This window comes from Amblyraja radiata, chromosome 33 (genome assembly GCF_010909765.2).
Source record: "Amblyraja radiata isolate CabotCenter1 chromosome 33, sAmbRad1.1.pri, whole genome shotgun sequence".
NCBI classification, from domain to species: Eukaryota; Metazoa; Chordata; class Chondrichthyes; order Rajiformes; family Rajidae; genus Amblyraja; species Amblyraja radiata.
Window position 1 is genome coordinate 14,088,552 of NC_045988.1, and position 12,361 is coordinate 14,100,912.

At 37.4% G+C, this 12,361-nt stretch overlaps 1 protein-coding gene across 12 annotated transcripts in view; it reads left to right on the forward strand.

The window, feature by feature from the left end:
- gramd1b (GRAM domain containing 1B) overlaps nt 1-12,361 on the forward strand; it is a 406,068-nt gene that overhangs the window by 371,315 nt on the left and 22,392 nt on the right. For 10 of the 12 annotated variants that reach the window (XM_033049646.1, XM_033049640.1, XM_033049641.1 and 7 more), the window contains 7 exons: nt 1,123-1,203; nt 3,864-3,979; nt 4,727-4,883; nt 6,297-6,474; nt 7,032-7,070; nt 10,232-10,375; nt 11,241-11,359. In XM_033049646.1, coding sequence (XP_032905537.1) covers nt 1,123-1,203; nt 3,864-3,979; nt 4,727-4,883; nt 6,297-6,474; nt 7,032-7,070; nt 10,232-10,375; nt 11,241-11,359 — 834 coding nt within the window. The remainder of the gene's footprint in view (nt 1-1,122; nt 1,204-3,863; nt 3,980-4,726; nt 4,884-6,296; nt 6,475-7,031; nt 7,071-10,231; nt 10,376-11,240; nt 11,360-12,361) is intronic. The other 2 variants (XM_033049644.1, XM_033049645.1) reach the window with 1 other exon arrangement.

Genomic DNA, 12,361 nt, shown 5'->3' on the forward strand with positions numbered 1-12,361 from the left:
ATAGCGTGGGTTTGCTCTGTCAAAGAATAACTGAAATGTATACTTTGTACTTAGAATCATGCACTTAGCACATATAAAACCTCTGTGCATAGTTGTTTTAGCAATGCTAAGTGGTCTGAGCAGTAGTTGTTTTTGGACTTTAGCAAGACCAGGTTTTTCTACCAACCTACCCCTGGTGTTCAACAATAAAGGTTCATGGCGAGAACCTGGACCGTTTCCCATGTCTCAGAGGCTACCTCTTGGTAAAGGCAGACAAAGATGATGACATTGACCACCTGCAAAGCACCAACAGAGGCTTTGTCAATTGAGGAAAATAATATTTAAAGATGAGAACCTTTGATCTGGCACAAAACTGCAGCAGTGATTATGCCTGAGACCCGCATTACATAAAGTAGGCACTGGAAAATAACACCAATGTGTCACTGCAAGATCTTCTATACTCATTGGAAGGATAAGCGTCCTCTTCCAGGCCAACCTGCTGAGCATTGAAGCCCTTGTTATCCTCATTTGGCTACTTTGTGTAAGCCGTAACACCAGAACGCCCAATACCAGATTCCCAAAATGGGCTCTGAGCTCTGTGTTGGGAGGAAATTACTGGGAGCCCAGAGTCAAAGATTCAAGGATGTACTCAAAACGTCCACACTGACTCCGATGAACCTCTGGCCAATGACCAGTCAATGGAGAAAACGCATGAGGGATTGAATTGAGAATTTTGGGCCATGCATTTGGAGCTTACAGAAACCCCCTGTAACCAAGGCACCGTGCCACAAACTGGTTCAATGCATTTCATGTTTTACTTGATATAAAGTCAGTGACAGCTGAACCAGTGTTTGCAGCTTGGAATCCCGGAAAGACCGTTTCACATGGTGGAGATGTTCATTGAGTCCACGTACATTGATATCTTTTAATATTTGGGAATATTTAAAATTGTTGCTCCCCCTAGAGCCTGGATTTGACATTATAACCCTACGGTGGCTGACATTTATGACATCGTTTGGAACTGTGCAGAAGTGAAATGATTGCACCAACTGATTGAATGATTAAGCTGACTAGACATTAGATTTCTTGAATGTTTATTTACTGTTTTGTGGAACTAATTGTTTATATTTATTTTGTTCACAGCACTTTTTTACTTCTTTTGGAGCCCGGGACAGAACCTACATGATGATGTTCAGACTCTGGCAGAATGCACTGCTTGATAAGGTAATCATCAAGGCAATTGAGAATTTAGCTATATATTGAAGTAATGACATTGAGTACTTCAACATGCTAGGGTATGAAGATAATATCCCATAGCGTGTAACTTGAAACTTTACAGTGAATTAGATATCCTTTCCTGCTACATCACCTCAAAGAGGTCAGTGATCAGGTTTGATGCTTTCAAGAGAAAGGAACAGAAGTTATTTGGCCAATTACAAAGAAATCTAGTTTTCACTTGGAGGAACATTTTAAAGAATTTTCCATTTATCTTCACAACCTCAGGAAAATGCAGCTGCCAATTGTAACGAAATGACCCAAAAAAAGAATCTAAATATCCAGGCAGTTCTACTATAACGTGTGTTTCTACCACACAACTTGAATGCAAAGAGATTGATGAATTGGGAAACACTGTTTGTATTAGGCAGACCGAATCAGTCACAACAAGATTTCGATCAGGAACTAGACGACTACTTAAAAGTTAATTGGGATTTTAAAAATCAGAAAAATTGCTGTCTTGGAATTTAAAGTAAATTTTGGAAATTTTAATTCTTGGAAGATGTAACCCCTCCCCTCCCCCCATCTCAGCGATAATCGGACACCATAGTCTTTTCAGAACACAGCTGCTAGTTTCACTCGTGAGGCCGCATTTAGCATGTTACATTGCTTAATAGACAATAGACAATAGGTGCAGGAGTAGGCCATACGGCCCTTCAAGCCAGTACCGCCATTCAATGTGATCATGGCTGATCATCCACAATCAGTACCCCATTCCTGCCTTCTCCCCATATCCCCTGACCTTGCTATCTTCAAGAGCCCTATCTAGCTCTCTCTTGAAAGTTTCCAGAGTACCGGCCTCCACCGCCCTCCGAGGCAGAGAATTCCACAGATTCACAACTCTCTGTGTGAAAAAGTGTTTCCTCATCTCCGTTCTAAACAGCTTACCCCTTATTCTTAAACTGTGGCCCCTGGTTCTGGACTCCCCCAACATCAGGAACATGTTTCCTGCCTCTAGCATCTCCAAACCCTTAATATTCTTATAATTCCCTCTCATCCTTATAAATTCCAGAGTATACAAGCCCAGCCGCTCCATTCTCTCAGCATATTGATAGTCCCGCCATCCCAGGAATTAACCTTGTGAACCTACGTTGCACTCCCTCAATAGCAAGAATGTCCTTCCTCAAATTTGGAAACCAAAACTGCACACAATACTCCAGGTGTGTTCTAACTAGGGCCCTGTACAACTGCAGAAGGACCTCTTTGCTCCTAGACTATCATTGTACAAGTATCAATAGAAGAGATTGCTTGTATTGCAAAAGATTGCTTGTCACTTTCAACGGCTACCCTTGGTGAAACTAGCAGTTGTAATCTTAAGAGATTTTAATATTTTTAGTTTCCAGTAGTAAAAATACATTTTTACCTATTTAAAAAAGGTATAATTATTAATAATAGCAAAAAAACTTATACTTAAATGTTGGAAAAATGCTAATATACCAACATTTAAAATGTGGATCAGTAATATGTTGGACACAGCACATTTGGAAGAAATTAGAATCCTCCTAATAGACAAACAAGACCAATTCTTAATGAGTTGGTCCCCATTTATTGATTTCTTGGATTCATGTGGTGCAACAATATCGTAAAAATTAAAAGTTTCAGGTATGGGTGAAAGACGATCTAGAATATAAAAAATCATCTCCTTGTGGCGATTGGATAAACTCCCTCCTGCTTTCTTCCTCACTTATTTCTTTTCTTCACTATTTAAATTTTTTTTTTTTAAAAGAAAGAAAGAAAAAAGGTATCGTTTTGAAATTCCTGCAGGAAAAGTAGCTTTGTTGTTGTAGACCTGAAACTCTCTGGTCCCTAACCCTCCTTTTCCCTGTGGCACAATTGTTTTAAACATGTTTTTTTATAACGTGAGATTGCTTAGGAACATCCCTATCATGTTATTGAATTACCTGTAATTGAGACAGATGTCTCATGTGAAAGCAGACTAAAGAGTAAAATTCCATTCCCATTTGCAAGTATGCGTGGTATGTTTTAGTCATGCTCACTTGATGAAATACCCGTTGTGAGGAGATGGCCAGATCAATTATGGCCTTCTGCCTGCAATGGTCCTACAGTTTCTTCATATGGGGGTAGTAATTGCAGTGTGATGGGTTTTCATTGCATAACTAGACTCAGAAAAAGAAAATTACTGGAATTGTCTATCACGCCACTTCCTGTAGTTTTTTTTTTAACATTATGTCGATATTTGAAATTATATTTAACCTCCACTTCCCTTTGAAACATGGTCAATGTTAGCTTGTTTTTCCTGTGCAACAACCAATACATCAATGTATTGAATGCTTTGCTGAACATTCAGTAAAGCTAAGATCACTGCTATATGCCACATTATTTATATTACTACATTATTTATCAGAAGGATTACAAGAAGCATTAGCAGATGTTATTAGAGAAATATACCTTGATTATTAACAAGCTGTGTATGTACCTGACACATTTCAATAGATATGATAAATTGAGATCGTTATTTAAAAATGCTATCAGGAAGTTATCAGAAAAATTCTAGCTATTGCTGCAAGTTCAATTATGTTTTATGTGTGATGATTTCACATTCATTTTATAATTAAACTAAAATTATGGATTTAATCCCTTGATTGCAGCCTCTTTGTCCCAAAGAGCTGTGGCACTTTGTTCATCAGTGTTATGGAAATGAACTTGGTCTGACTAGTGACGATGAAGATTATGTTCCCCCAGATGATGACTTCAACACAATGGGGTGAGGAAACATTTTCTTTCCTTTGAACAAACCCATTTTCCCTTGTACCAATTTACCATGGCATAAAATCAAGAGACCTGGTAGAACCATGCGGAAGTGGAGACTATTGAATATATCATACTGTGTACCAAGTGATAATTATTGTACCAAGTAATAATCATCCCTTAAAGCTATGCCCTCTGGTATTTAAATTTTCCATCATGGGAATAAGGTTCTAACTATGTACCCTATCTATGCCTCTCATAATGTTAAATGCTTCTTTCAGGTCTCCTCGTAACCGCCAGCGTTCCAGAGAAAATAATCCAAATCTGTCCCAAATTCCTCTGGTCACAGACCTCTAACTGAAAATTGTCTTTCCACCACAACCCTCTGTCTTCTATCAGTAGGCCAGTTCTGAATCTATAAGACTGTACACTATTAATCCTGTACATCTTACTGATCCAGAGACTTTAATAAATGCCTTACCAAATCCTTGCTGCCAATATCCACCGTCTATGCTCATAGATCATCTTCATCACTTCAAAACATTAGATCATCAGTAAGACACGTTTCAAGAAGCCTTCTTGAATACACCTCATCAATTCTACCCTGCCAAAGTATTTGGCACTGAGCAAGTCCCAGTCAATGTTGGGGAAGTTAAAGATAGTTGCTAGACAGTAACAGAAAAGAAAGTTTGTCATAGCTCTAGTCCAATATACATGTGTATTCTGCTGTTGTATGAAATGTTGTATATTTTGTATCTGACAGGTTTTGCGAGGAGATCCCAGTGGAAGAAGTAGAGGTCCTTGATAACTCATCTAAAAGCAGCATAGAAGTAAAGACGGATGCCAGTCCTCAGATGCACAAGAAATCAGTCACAAACAGCACACTAACCTCTACAGGGAGCAATGAGGCTCCTTCCTCAGTATGTGATCTTTTTAATTCACCACCAGAAAATCAGTTCAATAACATCAAATAGTAACGTTGCAAATCGGACATAAGAAAAAACTTTCTACAGAGCATTTAAAATTGTAAAATCAATGTTAAATTACGGAAAATACATTTCAAGTACCAGAATTAGAGGATAAGTAATTTTAAAATAATCCATTCACTTCCCGTATATTTAAGCTAAATGTAACGAACTCCAGTGACTCACTTGTTGCAAACTAAACATAAAAAACAATGCAAAACAAGAAGAATGTGATAAATGTTGTTTTTTATTTTGTCTATCAGAACACCAGCATTGCATGTAATCCCAAACTGTGTCCCATGAAATGCACCCTTTATGCCTCACTCTTCCAAAGGTTCAAGGTCTCAAGACCTGCCCATCATCAAAATAATTAAGTTTGCCTTAAATACAATATTTATCTTCGATCAGATTTGTCAGACTAAAGCAAATTTGATAATCGATAATATAAAGCAATTACCCACCAGGGTACTGTCATGTGCACCTTCAAAACCTGCAGAGGAGAGGGCTAAAAAATAATCAAAATTCAAGCTTTTATTTCAGGATTATGTTGTTAAATGATCACAGCCAGGTTGATAGAATGGACACTACAATCCGTTCAATTAGTCCAAGCTGAGGGAAATCAACAGATTTCTTCTATTGAAGATACTCACAAATTGCTGGAGTAACTCAGCAGGTCAAGCAGCATTGCTGGAGAAAAGGTATGGGCAACGCTTCGGGTAGAGACCCTCTGAGTTACTCCAGCATTTTGTGTCTATCTTCGGTGTAAAGCAGCATCTGCAGTTCCTTCCTGCTACTTCCTGCTAATGGATATTTAACAGATTCCTTCTACTAATGGATACTTAAAGATTCTTGCAGGAAACGGTGTCTTTATAGATTCCAGATAATACAGGATCAAACTCATCTGAGATGTTCCTCTGGTTAACCCATCAGCAGCAAATATTTTCTTGGTTTGCCACATCTGAAGAACCAGAAAATACTCCTGCAACTGTACTTTGAATGTTCTTAATCTTTTAAAGAAGACGAGGGAAATTTAAAAAAGAAAGAATTACATCAGCTTTGCTCAAACATCTATTTTTATTTTGAATTTTAAAATGACTAAATTGCAAGTTAGTTAGCATGTGATTGTGTAATTGGATCAGTAATCAGATGTATAAAATAAAACTAACAAACTTCTCTTGAAGATAGATATCAGTTGTAAAAGCTGAGGCAAATTAAATTTGTAATATATTAAACTGATCAGCTGCTACCTCATTATGATAATAACAATTATGCCTCAATTAGGATAACAACATCTGGTAATTTGTTAAAATTTCCCAAGATTTTAGAACTATGCTGCAAGTTGAATTCCTTTGATTTTTGTTGTTGCAGTTTGATGGTATTACAGCAGAAGATGAAGTTGATTTTCAGCTAGAAGGTGAAATCGCAGCTCTTCAGGTCATTGGCAAGAATGAAATCAATTTGGCTGTAAACTCTCCATCTCTGGACTTCAATGATAACGAGGACATTCCAACAGAGTTGAGTGACTCTTCAGAAACACATGACGAGGGTATGTCATTACACCCGTGAATCTACGATTACTTTCAATGATGGTTTACCATCATGTCTGAGCCAAATGATGGATTGGACTGGAGGGTAGGGTAGTCCATAATTAGAATAAGATTTCAACCATTGGTAAATATGATGCAGACAATGAAACTAATCATGTCATACTGATCGACTATCATGCTGAAAATGTGAACTTTGCGGGAGTTATTTTAAATTAACCAAGGCATGTTTTGCATAATTTTATTCAGTTTGATCTGCTTTGAAAACTGCATGGGAGCTAAGCTCTCTCACCATAAGATGGAAAAGAGCAGTCAGACCTTTTAAAATACATGGAATTTTGCATGTAAAATAGAGCACAGCAAAGCACCCTTGTTTATTTTGATTATCTAGAAATATGCACATTAATAAAATTTAGAATACTTGTCCCACCAGACTTTAACAAAATGAATCACAATTATGAATACAAAGTATAGTTGAAGATGTGATGAAAACTGGAACACTCATTACAAAATTTTGTCCTGTTTTCACATTCATTTTTCCTGTCTCCATTCATTTCAGTGGGACTAACTACAGCTGATTTTAAAAAACTGAAGACAGGTACGGAACCATTAAAGATAAACAATCTTTTGAGAATTTAAGATTATTTCATACATCCTTTTGTGTCTTGTAAATATTTGAAAGGTTTCATACCTATTAGGGGAATTCAACCCAATTTAAAATAAATGGTCAAATCTAATTGCACATTTAGAAATGTAAATTCTACGGATAACATCCCCAAATTTGTTATTCATGTTCAGGACAGAATTTATAGCTTATCTTTAGAATCAATGCACAAGCTGTCTTATTTGTTTATGGTATAACATGGCAGACATCCCTCACTATGGTTTATCCCTTCATTCCCCAAGTTATATATTTGCCACTTGCTCCTCATGTGGAATTATTCACTTGCATATTAAGCTTTCCACGGACAGCAATTCCTCTGACTCTTCCCCGTTTCTCTCTTTCCCTACTAAGTAGTTGTTTAGCAAGTTTATTTCAGCTAGATTCTCAACTCCAGCAAAAAGAAATGTTATGTAGGGATTTTCTTTTTGTTCCAAATTAATGGTCTGGAACAGGAGCCTTCACGATCCTTGTGGAAAGTCATGCATAGAATAATATACAAAATGAAGGATTGTGTTGCCGAATGGACATTTTGCAATTTTAATTTTAAATGGGGTTGAAATTCCCTTCTTCTAAATAAACTGAACATATTACTGCATGTAAGCAACGCTATTAGAAGTTACTGCATTTGTAATACTGTTTTACTTTTACAATTCCCTATGTTCACAAGTGACTTGCAGGATGTTATAAATAAAATAGAAATTGGGCACTGCAATTTTATTTTTATTTTAAATCCGTTTTTTGACCTGCATGGTTGTTTCTATCTGATTTAAACTGAGCCCCAAGGTTGACACATGATGTGGATCATTTATTGATAATCAATATGAATAAAAACATCTGTGTTTTTGGTTTAAAATAGCTACTTTAAATTATCATACAAGAGCAGATTTTCGCAAATATTCAAACTTTAAATGTGATGTTGACCAGAAATTGGTGCAGGTGGATTATTACTAGACAACACAGAATTCAAAACAAAGCATATTATTACTTCTGAACTGTAAGATTACATCTAAGCCAGAAAAGACTATGTGTTAATTGTTTGGGATATCAACACTGATAACTATTATTAACTCTACCAGGTAACTCTACCAGGTCAGTTACTTTAATTGCTCATTTCCCCAATGGAATAGCTTAATAAGTGGATGCTCCCTAACCCACAGCTTCTCCCACTAAGAAGGAAAAGGGCAAGGTGAGAGGGGAAAGATTTATTTGGAACCTGAGGAGCAACTTTTTCACGCAGAGGGTGGTATGTATATAGAATGGGCTGCCAGATGAAGTGGTTGAGGAGGGTACAATAATACCATTCAAAATCAATATGTTAAGGAAAGGTTGGAAAGATATGTGTCAAATATGCACAGATGTGACCATCTTGGGTGGCCACTTGTTGGGCTAAATGGCCTGTTTTCATGCTGTGTGACTCATCTGCAGGTTGCCCACAAATCATCCTGACTTGGGCATTGTCACCATTACTCTGATGTCACTGATCTAAACTCTAGAGCACCCTTTCCAGAAGTGCTGGGTGAATCTTCACTAGAGGAACTGCAGTGGTTCAGGAACTGGTTCAGGAGTATCTGCACCACATTCTCAAGGACAGTTGGGGGCTGGAAGTAAATGGACCTTGTTCATGTCTATGAATAAATTAAAAACCATGTTTGGTTATCTCCCATTAAAGTTATGTTGCTTTTAGTTGGCAAATAACTTGTTAATGTACAAAGAGAGTCTTCATTTTTTTTGTTCTATTGAGTAATGAAGGAATCACCAGGAATATGCCAAGATAATATGCAGCTGGTTAGATTGAATTATTGGAGACCTCGCCATCTGAAGCTTTCTCTCATAGGTCCACAATTATTGAACTATTGTAACTGTATATTAGGACATACAGCACCCTCCATAATGTTTGGGACAAAGACCCATCATTTATTTATTTGCCTCTGTACTCCACAATTTGAGATTTGTAATAGGAAAAATCACATGTGGTTAACGTGCACATTGTCAGATTTTATTAAAGGGTATTTTTATACATTTTGGTTTCACCATGTAGAAATTACAGCTGTGTTTATACATAGTCCCCCCATTTCAGGGCACCATAATGTTTGGGACACATGGCTTCACAGGTGTTTGTAATTGCTCAGGTGTGTTTAATTGCCTCCTTCATACAGGTATAAGAGAGCTCTCAGCACCTAATCTTTCCTCCAGTCTTTCTACCACCTTTGGAAACTTTTATTGCTGTTTTCAATATGAAGACCAAAGTTGTGCCAATGAAAGTCAAAGAAGCCATTATAAGACTGAGAAACAAGAATAAAACTGTTAGAGACATCAGCCAAACCGTAGGCTTACAAAAATCAACTGTTTGTGACATCATTAGGAAGAAAGAGAGCACTGGTGAGCTTACTAATCGCAAAGTGACTGGCAGGCCAAGGAAGACCTCCACAGCTGATAGAAGAATGATCTGTATAATAAAGAAAAATCCCCAAACACCTGTCTGACAGATTAAAAACACTCTTCAGGAGTCAGGTGTGGATTTGACAATGACCACTGTCCGCAGAATACTTCATGAACAGAAATACAGAGTCTACTACACTGCAAGGTGCATACAACTGGTTAGTCACAAAAATAGATGACCAGGTTACAGTTTACCAAGAAGTACTTAAAAGAACAACCACTGTTCTTAAAAAAGGTCTTGTGGACAGATGAGACAATGATTAACTTATATCAGTGATGGCAAGAGCATAGTACGGAGGAGAGAAGGAACTGCCCAAGATCCAAAGCAACATTATGGTGCCCTGAAATGGGTGGACTATGTATAAACAATGCTGTAATTTCTACATGGTGAAACCAAAATGTATAAAAATGGCCTTTATTAAAATCTGACAATGTGCACTTTAACCACATGTGATTTTTTCTATTTCAAATCTCAAATTGTGGAGTACAGAGGCAAAGATATACATGATGGGTCTTTGTCCCAAACATTATGGAGGGCGCTGTAAGACCAAATAAAACTAAAAAACAGATATGCATGCAACTATATAGCATTTGTATTCTCTAGTGCAAAGTCAACTTAAGTATCATCTTATTTTTAACTCCCTGCCTCATTCCAGGTGAAGTACAAGCATTCTATGAAGACCTCAATGGCCGACAATACATTAATGAGGTCTTTCATGTCAATGTGGACAAACTATATGATTTGCTCTTCACTGACTCTCAGTTTCTACGAGATTTCTTTGAGCAACGGCGGTTCACTGGTACAGTAACTTTTATTCAACCTGGTACAATTATATGTGGAGTATTCTGAATATCCAAATAATAGTATTATGTTGGATGAAGAAGAGATGGAAACGCTTTTCTTTCACACCTTGATGAACCATGGAGAATGAAAATTAATTACATGTCATTTTTTAATATCCTGATAACATTTACGTTAGAAAATGATCCAGATTATTGTTTCAATGTTAGACTGATATTATAAACCGATCTTCTGTGTCATTTGCTCATGATAACTTGAAGGACTTGGAATGCTTGGGATAGTAAGCATCTTGCCAATTAATAGACAATGTTATATTTTGATGTTATCATCCATTCCATTCTTCTATATGGGGCTTTGGATTTATGGTATTTATAATTAAATTATTGACATTATAGCAATTGGAGAAATACAGAAATAGAGTTGATTGGAGCACAGGATTTTTCCTGCACTGAAGGTAGAGGAATTGGAAGCTGCAAAATTGAAGCACAAAAGTCGAGTGTAGTTGCATTGTGATGCGTTTACATCCCATGCAAAGGTTAAAGGGAGGAAATAATTAAAATGTGAAAAATAATTCAAAACTGGCATTTAAAAATCCACAAAAGGAAGTAATGTTTTAAACAAGAATTAAAAATAGTGGGGGGTTTTAAGCAAACAAAAATAATGCATCCACAATTTTTTATTTAAGATGTAAACCAAAACTTTCTTTATCAAAAATTCACCGTTCTACTTTTATGGCTAAAAATGTACATTTCCTAACTTTATGATTAAATGACCTACATTATTCACAATAAACGTTACTGCTGTATACCTGCATTCTGGAAGAAAAATTTATAACTGATAAAACCTGTCTTATTTCTCTTCAGATATGGTTAGTCATCCCTGGAAGAAGGAACTTAACGGCAATCAGACTCGAGTGATGTTATACACTATTGCTCTCTCAAATCCACTTGCGCCAAAAACTGCCACAGTCACAGAGACACAGGTAAGACTTCCCATTGAGGTCATGTAATGAAATATACGCAGGATTCAAGGATTCAGATCAATGAATGCAGGAAGCACATGATAAAGTGCACAAATAACTATTTATTAAGGTAAACACAAGTAAAACACAGAAAAACTATCAACAATCAATAAAATAATAATACAAAAGAACAGGTTTCACGTCCCTCGTGTCTGCACTGTCTGGCACCGGCACATACCACGGTCCAAGCGCGCGCCCTCTCCCTCTCCCTCTCCCTCTCCCTCTCCCTCTCCCTCTCCTCTCCCCCTCTCTCCCTCTCTCTCTCCCCCCTTCTCCCCCTCTCTCCCTCTCCCCCTCTCCCTCTCCTCCTCTCTCTCTCCTTCTCTCCCTCTCTCTCTCTCTCCCCCTCTCTCTCTCCCCCTCTCTCCCTCTCCTTGGTGAAGCTCTTTTCGCTCCCTGAAGATGAAGCCCATGCTCTCATGGTAGAAGCATGTATTTAAGCTGGCCTTGGGTGTCTCTGGGAAAGCAAAGCTTATCTCAGTGCCCTCACAGGTGTCCTCATGATCTACTGGTCCCTTTGAATTAGCCCAAGCATTCTTCGAAAACATCTACTTGATTTCCGAAGCAGGGTTGGAAATGTGCTGCTGCTAATTTTGCTGACAACTCCATATTAGCTCACATAGTCTGTTTAACCCTACATTACAGGTCAGCGCTAAATGTAGCCTTGCTCACAACTTTAAAATCTAACCATTGATTCCTGGACATCTCAATATCTCTTCTCCACTGGTATTTGCACCAAAATCTACCAATGTCATGATACTGCAGATAGTTACCGATGTTAAATTATAATAAATGCCTTTAAGCACTGAAATATGCTGGACTTACTCCACAAACCTCAAAGCATGGCTAGTTTGGAACCTGTAATTTCAGGTTTCATTCACTCAATAACTTGCTTTGGTGACATTTTTTGTGGAGGATTAATCTTGGAATAAGCTTTACTATTGGCAATGTATATCATTTGAC